At 37.9% G+C, this 15,269-nt stretch overlaps 1 protein-coding gene across 4 annotated transcripts in view; it reads left to right on the forward strand.

Moving 5' to 3' along the window:
* The window catches only part of LOC127409833 (serine/threonine-protein kinase MRCK alpha-like), a 125,008-nt gene extending 109,740 nt beyond the window's left edge, over positions 1–15,268 (forward strand). For 2 of the 4 annotated variants that reach the window (XM_051644682.1, XM_051644685.1), the window contains 5 exons: positions 466–583; positions 6,805–6,922; positions 7,090–7,247; positions 8,478–8,552; positions 11,825–15,268. In XM_051644682.1, coding sequence (XP_051500642.1) covers positions 466–583; positions 6,805–6,922; positions 7,090–7,247; positions 8,478–8,552; positions 11,825–11,956 — 601 coding nt within the window. In that variant the 3' untranslated portion in view covers positions 11,957–15,268. The remainder of the gene's footprint in view (positions 1–465; positions 584–6,804; positions 6,923–7,089; positions 7,248–8,477; positions 8,553–11,824) is intronic. The other 2 variants (XM_051644683.1, XM_051644686.1) reach the window with 2 other exon arrangements.
* Position 15,269: the final 1 nt, after the last annotated feature.

A 15,269-nucleotide genomic window follows, 5' to 3' on the forward strand; every position in this document is an offset into this window, starting at 1 on the left:
GGGTAGGAAGGGGAATTTTAAGTAAAAAAAATATTGATCTGTTTTTTATCCACACCTATCATATTGCTTCTGAAAATATAGATTTAACCACTGGAGTCATATGGATTAATTTTATGATGCCTTTATATGCTTTTTGGACCTTCAAATTTCTGGCCACGATTCATTTGCGTTGTATGGACCTACAGAACTGAGATATTCTTCTAAAAGTCGTTACTTGTGTTCAGCAGAAGAAAGTAAGTCATACACATCTGGAATAGCATGAGGGTGAGTAAATGATGAGAGAATATTAATTTTCGGGTGAACTATTCCTTTAAAGATGAACAAATGCTCTAAAGAAATTATATCTTCCAGATAAAACTGCACACATTTAATAGACGTTTTTGTGATATAACTGTGCTATTTGAGTAAATGGTCATTAACTGTGTGTGTGTGTGTGTGTGTGTGTGTGTGTGTGTGTGTTTGCAGAGAGATGTTGAGAGATCCAGAGAAGAGGAATAAGCTGATCTCAAATCCTACGAATTTTAACCATGTTGCTCATATGGGGCCTGGAGATGGAATGCAGATCCTCAGAGATCTGCCCATGGTGAGAGACTCATCATTGCACTCAACAGTCAGTAGCAAATACATCACGATGAATGCTAAAACCAACTGTTCATGTCCATCTGTAAATCATGCTTTTACAAGCTCATTGTGCTGTTTATGTTCCTGTTCATTAATCAGTTCATGGATCTCTATTCATTGCTCTTATTATATGTCAAATGTCATTTATCCATAATGTATTGACATATAATGTGGTCCCAAAAAGTATTTGGACACCTAAAACTAATAAAAAATAATTGCATCACATGCAATATCAAACCAAGTGGCATTTATTTGAAAGAAAGATAGTACAAGCAAAACAATTTGCATGAGATGTTTGTAAGGTTTTAAATTATTAAACCATGTATCAAAAATTCGACAAAGTATTTGTAAAACTTTCTGGTTGTCAAACTTAAGTGGAATTTCAACAGTTCATGTTACAACAGTACACTGCCTGGCCAAAAAAAAGTCACCGTTTGGATTTATATAAGCAAATACTTAAGAGCCAGTGATTGGATCATTATTGCAGTGGTTAATATGTTTCAGCTGGCAACAGTTCTTTTAACCCTAACTGATGCAGTGTGTAGCTTCTCATTTCTATGTCGGAAGATCTATCTCGTGGTCATGAAAAAGATGTTACTGTGTTTCAGAAGGGGCAAATTATTGGCCTGCATCAAGCAAAGAAAACAACTAAGGAGATTGCTGAAATCACTGGAATTGGGTTAAGAACTGTCCAGGGCATTATTAAAACCTGGAAGGATAGTGGTGAACCATCAGCTTCGTAAAAGAAATGTGGTCGGAAAAAACACTTCAATGATCGTGATCGGAGATCAATAAAACGTTTGAAGTCACATTGTAAAAAATTGACAGTAGAACTCACGGCTATGTTTAATAATGAAAGTAAGAGCATTTCCACACGCACAATGTAACGAGAACTTACAGGATTGGGACTAAACAGCTGTGTGGCCACAAGAAAGCCACTTGTTAGTGAGGCTAATCGGAAAAAAACAACTTAAATTTGCTAGGGAGCATAAAGATTGGACTGTGGACAATGGACAAAGATCATGTGGTCTGATGAGTCCAGATTTACCCTATTCCAAAGCGATGGGTGGGTCAGGGTAAGAAGGGAAGCACATGAAGCGATGCACCCGTCATGCATAGTGCTCACAGTACAAGCCTCTGGAGGCAGTGTTATGATCTGGGGTTGCTTCAGTTGGTCAGGTCTAGGCTCAGCAACATTATACGTTAATAAAATGAGGTCAGCTGACTACCTGAATGTATTGAATGACCAAGTTATACCATCAATGGATTTTTTTCTTCCCTGATGGCACGGGCACATTCCAGGATGACAATGCCAAGATTCATCAGGCTCAAATTGTGAAAGAGTGGTTTAGGGAGCATGAGGAATCATTTTCACACATGAACTGGCCACCACAGAGTCCTGACCTTAACTCCATTGAAAGTCTTTGGGATGTACTGGAGAAGACGTTATGGAGTGGTTCCACTCTCCTGTCATCAATGCAAGATCTTGGCCAAACATTTATGCAACTCTGGACTAGGGATGGCACCAATATGATACCTGGATCGGTATCGGGTCAGATACTGACATTTTTACCCAGATCGGGTATTGGTCCAACGAGCCTGATCCAAATCTGATACCGCATGGTGGTCATTGACATTACTGTCAAGCTCAAATAATGTCATTAATAACCTTCAAATCACCATTAAAGTTGTCCATATAACTCGTGCATTTTTATTCAGGCTCTTCAGTCATCCAAAAGCTTTGAGAATTGCAAAAGGCTGTGTTTAATAAATATACAGTCAGCATTCACAGCTAAGTACCACGCTTTACTGAACGAGTGGCACTCTGCCGACACACACATAAACGCGCAGAGGCTCGTGATGCGCTGCTCAGTGCAATATGTGGTCGCTCCACACAAACTCCATTTCAGATGTAGATGATCAATTGTTCGATCCGCCTATAACATGCATTGAGAATGGTGTTACGGTTCAATTGGTTTTCATGTTAACTGGTGACCTTCTTCCATTTTACACCAGATGTGAACGACAGGGTATCTGCAGGTTCGAAGGAATGAAATGTAACACTTTTTAAGACTTTTTAAGGCCAAATAAAAGAAAAATTTAAGACCACTTTCACAATAAAAAAACATGTTAATTCATTAGCTGGTAAATACAAAACCACTGAGGCTACTTGAATGTCTCTGGACATGTTTTTTTTTATATTTTATTGTGCATTTATGTGTTAATAAGTTAATACAACATTAAAACTCTAAATGAAATCATAAGAATGCATCTTTAATCACTTGCTTTTCAGCAAGATGTGACGCAATAGACCAATGCTTTGGCAACGTCACCACTTATGTCAAACACAGAAGCAAAAACCATGTGCAAAAAATAAACTTTTGTTGGATTACATTGTTGAAAAATGATTCTGAGGGCTCTAGTTGACTACTGTGGCTTCAAGATCATCAACAGAGCTGACTGGACTGAGGAGATCATTTCAACTCACAACTTTGCAGCATAAATTTATAGCGAACATGATTACATGTTTGTTATTAACTCATATCATTATAGTAATTGTATCGCTAAGAATATGTTTGTATTATGATGGTTTTGTGTCATACTTTCGTTTAATCCTCTAATCTGTCAAATCTAACAAATCAGCGGGCTTTCTGCCACCACTTACTGTAAACAAGAGGATTGCTCTATAGACCTTATTCACAGTAGCGTCATGTCTGATTTTTAATGGGAATGGAAACGAGGCTATGAGGGATAGACTTACCATTTCTTCAATGGCATGCATGGTGTAAATCTGTAAAAAGCTCCAATATCCTATCTGATTTTCCACAACTCATGTTGACTGGAGTTTTTTGTCTACTGAGTGTCCTTGAAAAGATTGTTTTGTACATGGAACAATCCAAAAACACTTTAAACTACAGTAAATCTCATCGAAGAGACGGAAAAGGGAAGTGTGGCGTGAGAGCGTGAGAACAGTGTCAACTGCGTTGGCAGCCCTACATCTAGAGAGATGGAGATGAGAGATATAACAGGTGTAAATCTTCAGCTGAGTAGTTCTGTTAGCTTTACAATTATTGTAAAAGTTAGTGTAAAATAAGCAAGCGCAACAATTTGAAAGGCGTCAAAAGACTGCTCCAAACTCACGTGCTTGCAAATTGTAACATTGACCGCTTTGACAATTATAAGCAGGAGAGACAGTTAGAGATGCAAAATAATGCCATTTGCATTTCGGATTAACAGGTTTATGAAGGTTCATACATGTGTAACATCGTAAGTTCAGTAAAAATGCGCTTCCCTGCACGCGCTCACACTAAACTCAAGCTTCAGCTGCTAAATGCACGAGAGAGAGAGAGAGATCATTTTGACTCGCGCAGATTCTGCTGTTTTTAGCATGTCCTCTATTCACCCCCAAAATTTAAGACCTCAGCAAACAAAATTTAAGACTTCTTGTAATTTATTTAAGATATTTAAGACTTTTTAAGGCCTTAAATTTAAAAAATAAATTTAAGACTTTAAGGACCCGCGGATACCCTGGAATGACTGGCCGCAGATTCGGCTGTTCCGAAAATCACGCTTCTTTTGACTCAATATTTTGCTCTCCATTAAATGTAAAATTAATACATGATGATGGTATCATTGCACAGATTAAAATAAGTGGTATTACTAGATCAAACGGCAAACCAGTTGAACCGTAACACCGGCACCAGACAAGTATTTTACCAGATGTTTAATAAGAAGCATATTACACTACTGTGAATTAGCCTTCAAACAAAGATTTCCTGGAGCGCTCAACGACGGACTTTCAAAATAAAAGCCTTAAGAAATTACAATTGAAATGTATTACCAATGTATCGTTAACTTATTATTGTTATTATTATTATTAGAAATTACAATAAAACAAATTGGGTTCCAAAAATTACTGTGTGATTGAAAAGTGGATTGATATACAGTTCATCCGGAAAGTATTCACAGCGCTTCACTTTTTCCACATTTTGTTATGTTACAGCCTTATTCCAAAATGGATTAAATTAATTATTTTCCTCAAAATTCTACAAACAATACCCCATAATGACAGCGTGAAAGAAGTTCAGTGCACAGCCATTTTCAGATCTCTCCAGAGATGTTCAATCGGGTTCAAGTCTGGGCTCTGGCTGGGCCACTCAAGGACATTCACAGAGTTGTCCAGTAGCCGCTCCTTTGTTATCTTGGCTATGTGCTTAGGGTCGTTGTCCTGTTGGAAGATGAACCTTCGCCCCAGTCTGAGGTCCAGAGTGCTCTGGAGCAGGTTTTCATCAAGGATGTCTCTGTACATTGCTGCATTCATCTTTCCCTCGATCCTGACTAGCCTCTCAGTTCCTGCTGCTGAAAAACATCCCCACAGCATGATGCTGCCACCACCATGCTTCACTGTAGGGATGGTATTGGCCAGGTGATGAGCGGTGCCTGGTTTCCTCCAGGCATGATGCTTGCCATTCAGGCCAAAGAGTTCAATCTTTGTTTCTCATGGTCTGAGAGTCCTTCAGGTGCCTTTTGGCAAACACCAGGCGGGCTGTCATGTGCCTTTTACTGAGGAGTGGCTTCCGTCTGGCCACTCTACCATACAGGCCTGATTGGTGGAGTGCTGCAGAGATGGTTGTTCTTCTGGAAGGTTCTCCTCTCTCCACAGAGAAACACTGGAGCTCTGTCAGAGTGACCATCGGGTTCTTGGTCACCTCTCTGACTAAGGCCCCCGATTGCTCAGTTTGGCTGGACGGCCAGATCTAGGAAGAGTCCTGGTGGTTCCAAACTTCTTCCATTTACAGATGATGGAGGCCACTGTGCTCATTGGGACCTTCAATGCTGCAGAAATTTTTCTGTACCCTTCCCCAGATCTGTGCCTCGATACAATCCTGTCTCGGAGGTCTACAGACAATTCCTTGAACTTCATGGCTTGGTTTGTGCTCTGACATGCACTGTTAACTGTGGGACCTTATATAGACAGGTGTGTGCCTTTCCAAATCATGTCCAATCAACTGAATTTACCACAGGTGGACTCCAATCAAGTTGTAGAAACATCTCAAGGATGATCAGTGGAAACAGGATGCACCTGAGCTCAATTTTGAGTGTCATGGCAAAGGCTATGAATACTTATGTACATGTGATTTTTTTCGTTTTTTATTTTTAAGAAATTTGCAAAGATTTCAAACAAACTTCTTTCATGATGTCATTATGGGGTATTGTTTGTAGAATTTTGAGGAAAATAATGAATTTAATCCATTTTGGAATAAGGCTGTAACATAACAAAATGTGGAAAAAGTGAAGCGCTGTGAATACTTTCCGGATGCACTGTACTAATAAAACTAAAATGGAATAAATATATAACAGAGAGAGAGAGATAGAGAGAGAGATCTGAAACCATTTACAAGTCCAGATACAAGTTAAAATGTGTAAAGAGAACTGGCTTCTTTTCTACTGAAGACTTTCATTGGAATTACTGTTATTTTTGCTGCTGCATCCTGCAGACTAGTTAAACATAAAGTTTGCACATGCTCTTATGTACTTGTTTTTTTGTTTTCCTATTTTATAATGAAATAATGTATTGTTAGAGGTTTTTGTTTCTTTACACAAAGAGAACTCCCAGTCAGTTCCACACAGTGAATTATAGATGTTCTAAACTCATTAAGAAAAAACAACACTGGTATTGGATCGGGAACCGTATTGGCCGATACTGATAATTGAGGTATCGGAATCTGATCGGAAGAGAAAAAATGGTATTGTTCCATCCGTACTCTGGATGGAAATGAATGTTGTAACATTGCATAATGTTGTGAAAACAATGCCTCGACGAATGCGCACTGTAATCAAAGCTAAAGGCGGTCCAAAAGTATGCTACTTTTTTTTTTTTGGCCAGGCAGTGTATTAATTGTGGTAAAATCACCTTATGACCACCAAAAATCAGTCATAATAAAAACATAAATCATTTGCAGATGCTACTTGTTTTGATGTTTTGCTATTTACTGCAATGTAATGAAATTCATTCAGTTTTAAGTTTGGCTTAAGTTCCTGATAAGATCATTATACTAGTAGATCCCTAGTTCATAGCTCAAACATTTGTTTTCATCATGTCACATCTGTCCCACTCATTGAATGTTTGTGTGTCCCTGCTTTGTGTGTGGTGGTCTGTTTGTTTCTTTATGTAACCTGTAGAATGTGCGTGCTCAGGACAACCGGGCCGGGTTCAGTGGCTCTGTCAGCATCCCGTCCATTACCAAGAACCGAGCTGAACCTGGGAGATCCATGAGTGCAAGCAGTGGGCTGGGAATACGTAAGTACTGCATTATGTATAATCTTGCTGGTATTATTCTGCAGAAACACCACACGTGACTGGTATTTGCTGAATTCCTTACGTTCTATCCTCAACCCACGTTCTCTTCCTTCTGTCTTTGTGTCTTTCTTTCTTTGTTTGTTTCTTTCTTTCTTTTTCTCTCTCAGGGTCTTCCTCACAGAATGGCAGCGCTCTAAGGAGAGAGATGTCAGGTGGCAGCTATAGCTTTAAGCGCCAGACCATGACGTCACCCTCAGAGAGCTCGCTGTCATCAGGTGGAGGCATGGACGTGGGTGAAGCTCCGCTCTCTCAGTTTGATCGAGAGGTGAGTCATGATATAGGAGGAATCGGAACAGTGGTATCTTCATTACTTCATTCATCAATGCCGGGTTAGCACTGTGCAGGGAAGTCACAGCTCACAACCTCCATGGTGATTGCCTCTGGATAGACATACTAATAAAAATATCCAATAATAATAATCTAAATTTTGAGCATTGCTCAGATAATGAAAACCGTTTTCATTCCAGATGCATTTAGAAAAAGGGACTACAAAAGGAGATTTCGTTGTACAAAGGATTTGTTTTCTCTTATACACCACTTCACATTTAAAAACACATAATAAATAATCAGAAATGTCTGTCAGTGACCTGTTTTAAAGGGATAGTTCACCCAAAAATTATCTTATTATGTACTCACCCTCATACCATCCCTGATATGTAGGACTTTCTTTCTTCTGCAGAACACAACCAAAGGTTTTTAGAAGAATACATCAGCTCTTTTGGCACTTACAATGCAAGTGAATGGTGACCAGACCTATGAAGCTCCAAAAATCACATAAAAGCCACATAAAAGTAATCCATACGACTCCAGTGGTTTAATCCGTATCTTCAGAAGAAATATGATAGGTGTGGGTGAGAAACAGATAAATATTTAAGTCATTTTTTTTTACCATAAATCTCCACTTTCACTTTTACTTTCAAAGTTTAAAAGACACTTTCACTGTATGAAAAAGAGTAGCATAAACATTTTGTTAAACATTTGTTCCATGGAAAAAAGAAAGTTATACAATTTTCAAACAACATGAGGGTGAACTACTGGTAAACAACTCCTTTAAAGATGACATTTAAATTAACTATTCAGATTGCTCCTATTTCACCCTGCACACTTCCTGACATCTCCTGACTTCTAAAGAAACGGCTCGTCCCATCCCTCCCCTTTCCATCGGACCTGTATGGGGTGTGTTGGAGGACCACTCATAATGCCATTAGGCCCAGTGCAATCAAATGCAAGTTAGCCTGAGTGCTGTGTTCCCCCCCCACACCTTGCTTTGTCAATGTTTACTCAACTCTATGCCTGCCACCCCATTCCAAAACATCCTAGTTAATAGAATAGGATCCTCTGCCGGGCCCCATTGCAAACCGCCCGCCCGCACCCTTAACTCACCTATCATCTCCCCATACTACAGCGCTTTGCGCCCCTGTCTGACCTTTGGCCGACCCATTTTCCTTCAAATATGAAAGCTATTCTCGCACTCAGTCTGCCCTTTCCTTCTCAGTGGCAGGCCGTATCGCCCTCGGAGAAGACCCCCGATTTGAAAAGGGCTTTAAGGACCCTGCTTAGTAAGATGAAGGTAAACTTCACATGTTTGCAGTGAAACACGCACACATACACGCCTGCTGTCATCCGCACACTCGGGCACCCCTGCAGAGTGCTTCTTAAAAACCCACTGCCATTTTGTGCTCCCTTTGAAGCACTCAGCCTTGTCCACCACTGCCTAGAAAAGACTCTAGTGAAGCAGAGAGCTTTGATTCGGCAAGAATGGCAAGTTTCCATCTGCATGTTTTACTCTCATGCTGCACCTGCTGGCCACCCACCCTGTGTCCACTAGAGCAGTAGTTCTCAACATTTTTGACTCCAAGGCCCCCCACTGTCCAAGACAATATTTGAAGGCCCCCTCGCTGTGTCTGATTAAAATAATTAATCATGGAAAAATGTTGATTCTAGAAGTTTCAGAAAGAGTCTGTTTATAATTTGTAGGCATACATCTTAAAGTATTTTTTTAGCATTTTAATTAAGTTGAATTATTTTAATTATTTTAACATTTCTTATTTTAAATCAATTTTAAGTCAACTTGAGGCCCCTTTGGAAGTGTGCTGAGGCCCCTTAGTGGGTCCCGGCCCCCTGGTTGAGAACCTGCACTAGAGAAAATCAGGGTCTTTACAGGAAGCAGAGAGAGTTGTTAGGTCAGAAACATACTCTACACAAGGTACATTTTTGACCACAACATTGCAAGTGTTTTGTTGTACATACTTAATGTGTGTTGTTCTGTTAATATGAAAGTGACAAACCTCAGTACTTAAGGGGGTATATTCACTTCAAATGTCTGTGCCATTAAACTGGATGTGTTGTCTTTCAGGTAGCTAACTATAAGCATTTTGAAATTTGCAGATTGTGAACTTTTCCTTCGCCATGACAGTAGTTCATCTGAAAAGAGAAAAACTGACCTTAGAAGAAGGTCCCATGGAAAACTAGGTTTTAGAAGGAAGGACAAATTTTATTAGAACTTGTATAATAATAATTATTAAAATTTGAATTTGGAAATGTAATTTTTAGATAAGTTATTCCCAGGCATGGAAATTTCTATAGTGAATATAAGGATTCTTTCACACTGCAGCTAAATGTGTCCCAAATCTGATTTTCTGCTCAAATCTGATTTTTGTTTTTATAAGGTTCTTCACATGATATTTTAAATGTAGCCCATATCAGATACTGACCCGCATGCGTGCACCACTTCCTGTGCATGTGTATAACAAACTTCACCTTTATTCATGAGCAAAGAATTAAATTGCATTTCAAACTGTAATTATTTATTTATTTATTTATTTAGTTAGTTAGTTTTTAGCTGATAGGACACATAATGCCTGTATATCTAATAATATGACAGAAAGTGATTGAGAAAGACTATATTGATTGATACGAATGACACAAGCAAAGAGTGCTGTTACATAAATCTATCTCTATCTTTTCATGCGCATATTTTACTACCGGTAATTGTAGTCCAAATGAATTGCTAAACCCAATTGTTATGCCTAAATTTATATTTTCTTTCCTTAAAAAAATAACTGAATGCATTAACAATAACACATCTATGTATGCCTGAAATCAAGTTAATTAAAAATGTGCAGATTATCACGTTAAATCCAACCTGGCTGTTAACACTGAAGGCACATTGGAAAAAATCAGATACGTATTCAGTTTTTTTCCACATATGAAAGTAGCCCAGATCGGATTTGAAAATGTCAGATTCAATGCGCTTGTGGCTGTTCACATGATCTTCCAATTAACAGACTATCACATGTGTCAAAAAATCAGATTTAAGCCACATTCAGCTGCGTTATGAATGTTGCCTAATTGTTTCTAGTTATGCTCCCCTATAAAACATTTAATCGCCATGAAAATAATCTTTTCTAGCCAAGTGCAATCTCTATAAAATAATTGTTTTAAATCCTTTAAAACAACTTGAAAAGTCATGGAAAATCATTGGTCAAAATCATCGGTTACGGTTATGCTAAGGGCTGCTAAAGCACCCCCTTGCGGCATTGCTAAGAATGCAGTTCTGATATTTTCAAGTAGGTATAGCTGCAGGCCGGAGATCTCCAAATGGGGGCGGAATCTCCAAAAGGGGGTTGCACCAACTCCAAAAGGGGGCGTCACTTCCACGCACGGTTAGGATTAGGGAAAGGGTTACCGTAGGTTAAGGGCTCCCTATATCTTTGCTGGCAGTTTGGGGCTCCCGCCACTTTTTGAAGCTCTGCCTGCAGCTATATCCTTCTCGATAATTTCGCAATGCAACAACACAAGCTTGTGTACCTAAAAGCGTTTGCACTCACATACTTGTGTAGAGTTTGTCTCCGTCCTTAGAGTGTGGATTTAATATTGTAATGTCTCCAAAGCTTTGCTGCAAAGCAACTCCACTGAGTAGACTGCTTGAATATGTTTTGCGGATGAGTGTTTAATTAAGTATAATTAAGTATCAGTGTATTTAATTTGTCAGCTGACATTTTTGTACTCTATAGTACCTTGTCCTCAAAAATATTGCTGGAATAATGAACCACCTCAATTAGCTTTTATGTTTTATAGACATGTCAGATCCCAATCAATAAGACAGGTGCTATAGTATATGATGTAAGCCTTCAACTATTGTCCTGTATAATCTGCTATAATCATGCCAAATACAGATATATCTTGTACAGTAGTTGATTAAGTTGATTAAGATTAATACGTTTTGATTTTTGAAATGAGCATGGCATGTTTACAAAGTGATTCTCTATTACAAAACCCACTTAATTGGCTTTTTATTTGAGCCCTTGCAATATTTGGCCTGTGTAAGGCCTTTGCATGTATAGGTAAAGTCAACATGAAAATCTGTTTGCAACCCATTTTGCTTGCATAATGTGAGAAAAATAAAAACATTTGGGGTGGGACTTGATTGATTCTATTGAGAAGAATGGTCTCTGTATGGTTGGAAGGGAGGGGTTGAAAAATAAGAGGACTTGGTGACATCAGTTGAAAAGGAAATTCCTTTTAGAGGTGGAGCAAATTATCACATTATGATGCAAGATTATGACGACAAACTTTTTTTTTCTTTGAAGTAACGTGTGCCAATGAATCGCTCACAATAAGACCAGGAGTGTGTATTAAGAAAGTAAAGAGGGTAAATTTTGATTTCATGTTGACTTTAAAGGCATCATATGTCCATCTTCATTGTGTTTATCATATGTTTTTGAAGGAAACCTATAGGGCTAGATTCTCATAGTAAATGTTGGCTGAGTACCAAACCTAAACTTTTTCTGTAGGTATTCTTTGTTCTTAGAATAATTCTTTTTATTTTTTGTTTTGTAGGACTCTGATTCGCCACGGCACTCCACTGCCTCCAACAGCTCCACATTTAGCAGCCCGCCAAGCCCCGCCTCTCCGCACAAGACTAAGTCCCTCTCATTGGAGAGCACAGACCGCACAGGGTGGGACACATGATAGACTCACCAATGAACCAATCACAACGTACTCTGGGTCTGCCTGTCACAGTGCCCTTCCCCTCCCATACAACCGCACATAGGCACTACAGGCCCCTCCCACTACATTTGCATAAAGGGTCACCACTGATCAATATACAAATGAGATACCACACCACCTTGAGCAGTGAAAACATGATTGTGAGTGTTTGTATGTTTGTGTTGTGCATTACAATAGTCATGAGCCCCTAGCTAATCAGCTCCAGGCATCTCACCGGCAGCCAATGAGACGTAATGTCACTACTACAAACCGGAGATGTGAATTTTATTGTGTCTGGTGTTTGTATATAGACTGGGTTAGGGGTGAACTTATTTATTTGTCATTCAGCCATTTCAAGATGGAAAATACTATAACGTCCCTCACTATGTTCAGCTGTGGACCATATGGAATAATGACTCCTTTATAGAGTCCCACTAATGTACCTGAAAAAAAAAAAAAAATAATAATAATACAATGATGTATATTTTTTATTTGCTCTTAAAAGTGATGTGTGCAGTAATTTTTTTTTTTGTTACATCTGCGAAATAGATGAGAGGCAGCAGATTTCTGTGCGGTGTGCTTTCAGGCAACATCATCTATTGCTTCCTGTTCTAGATTTGTTGGGATTTATAGGGGCTTTTCTGTCATATTTGATGACATCTTGGAATCTGTTACAGTCATTATTGTCAGTCTCCATCTAAACCTTCCGTAAACCACAATGACCTGAGAAAACATGTCACAGTAATGTACATAGGTTAAAAGTATAGCATAATATATAATAAGGAAATATTGTAGAGATAAACTAAGTGGAAAATTGCTTTTATTTTTAAAAACATATTTTAATATACTCACGCCAAGACCATCTGAAAAGTTTCAGTTGCATCTGTTGTTTTAGATTTTATTTTGATTTACAAGAAAATACTGCCTTTTTCGTTTCTTTCTTTTCTTTTTCTTTTAATGATTCCTTTAGATTATTTTGTGAGACACAAGCCAAGCTGTTTTGCTACAAGTGTGCTTTAACCATAAAAACTGCATCAACTCTATTGCTTTATAAGATAGCAATACATGCATTGACCGAAACTGTCCAAATAGTGAGGTTGTATGAGGAGATATGCAGGTATCGTATTTCTTTAATCTGGAACTATTAAGACCAAGTGTGGAATTTGTTCCAAAATGTAATTTGCAGACAAACAAAAGGCATTTTATTTTGTCCCTGGATGCATGGTTTCGTCTAATGTTACAGTATTCGAAATAGTCAATGCATTTTGCCTTGCCCACATAGTTTGTATATATATTTTTTTTTTTTTTTTTTTTTACCATGGAAAATTTTTTCAAACTTATTCTCAGAAAATGTTTTCATGCATTACAGCAATTTCATCCTGTTAAGTGTTGAAACATTTAACACTATTATTAAATTTAAGGTTGAACTCTACCATTGAACTGAATTACAAGAATTATCCGAGGTTATAACAGCAGTGCTCAGTTAAAAAATATTTTCTTTTCATTCCTGGGGTGTACTGTACAAAAATAACTTAAATCTAAAGCTTTTGCCTTTACATTAATTGTATTGACAGCCCTCTAACAACCACTCCATTTGATCCTACAATGCCATTCCATTTTTGTGATATTTCTGATTATTCTGTTGTCATTGTATTTGTGGTGGTTGCTTTTATTCCATCCAATGAAAAAGGGACGATCTGAGAAATCACAAGAGTTTAATAACCAGCACAGGCTTCACTTTGTTTGTTCTATATTCTGTTTGGAGGTAATTTAATTATGAATTTCACATGAAAATGAGTCTCCAGCCTTGTTTCTGGTTTTCAAAGTAAGACTCTTAGTAAAGTTCACCAAAAGTATATGTTCTTTCCACAGAGGGAAAAGATGTTTTGATAATTTGTAAGTGTTTAGTATTCATTGGGATCTTAAAGGGATAGTTCACCTAAAAATTAAAATTCTCATCATTTACTAACCCTCATGTCACCTCAGATGTGTATGACTTTCTTGCTTCTGCCGAACATGAAGATTTTTAGAAGAATATCTGAGCTCTGTTGGTCCATACAATGCAAGTGAATGGTTACCAAAACTTTGAAGCTCCAGAAAGCACGTAAAGGCAGCATAAAAGTAATCCATCAGACTCCAGTGGTTAAATCTGTCTTTAGAAGCGATATGATAGGTGTGGGTGAAAAAAAGACCAATGTTTAATTCTTTTTTTGCTATAAATCTTCACTTTCACTTATTTTTGGTGATCTGTATTCTTTGTGCATATTGCCACCTACTGGGCAGGGAGGAGAATTTATAGTAAAAATTAACTTAAATATTAATGTTTTTCACCCCCACCTATCATATTTCTTATGAAGACATGGATTTGACCACTGGAGTCTTATGAATTGCTGCCTTTATGTATTTTTTGTAGCTTCAAAGTTCACTTTCACTTGCATTGTATGGACCTACAGAGCTCAGATATTCTTCTAAAAATCTGTTTGTGTTCAGCAGAAGAAAGTCATACACATCTGGGATGGCATGAGGGTTAGTAAATCATGAGAATTTTTATTTTTGGGTGTACTATCCCTTTAAAGGAATAGTTCACCCATACATTTTAATTCTTTTATTATTTACTCACTCTTCCAAAACCTTAATGACTTCCTTTCTTATGTGAAACACAAAAGGAGATCTTAGGCAGAATGACAGCCTCAGTCACCATTCATTTTCATTGAATGGAAATAAGATACCATGACAGTGAATGATGAGACCAACATATTTTTGGGTGAGCAATCCCTGCAGTATCTTTCCATCTGTAGTAAGCCACAGCACGTGATTGACGCTTATGGCAGCTTTTGCATGACTGCAGTAATATTTAGGGAGCTATTACGGAATCACATATTGAAATTATGTCTTAAGTATGAACATTTGATTGAAACTTAATAGAGACCCCCACTGAAAATAAAACATATGCATTTCAGCAACTTCTCTTTCACATCACAAATATATTTGCTCATTCTCATCTCAGTTGTTTATTTTTTCCACAGATATCCTTTGTAATAATTTGTACCGTTTTGCATGCATACTGTAAATGTCATTCCATTTGTTTCATGGTTGTATTATGTTTCTCACTCACTTGAAAACCTGTTTTAATGTGGATTTTGATCATTATAAGCAACCAGGAAACTTTTTTGCATAGAGGTATTTATGGTGAAAGGTAAATCAGAAACTGGATAAACTGACTGCTATGCATTATGGAGACTTTACTATATTAACCTGATGCAGAGGTAATTCAATAAAGCGAGGGAAATGACAC

The sequence above is a fragment of the Myxocyprinus asiaticus genome, chromosome 19, assembly GCF_019703515.2.
Source record: "Myxocyprinus asiaticus isolate MX2 ecotype Aquarium Trade chromosome 19, UBuf_Myxa_2, whole genome shotgun sequence".
Lineage (NCBI taxonomy): Eukaryota > Metazoa > Chordata > Actinopteri > Cypriniformes > Catostomidae > Myxocyprinus > Myxocyprinus asiaticus.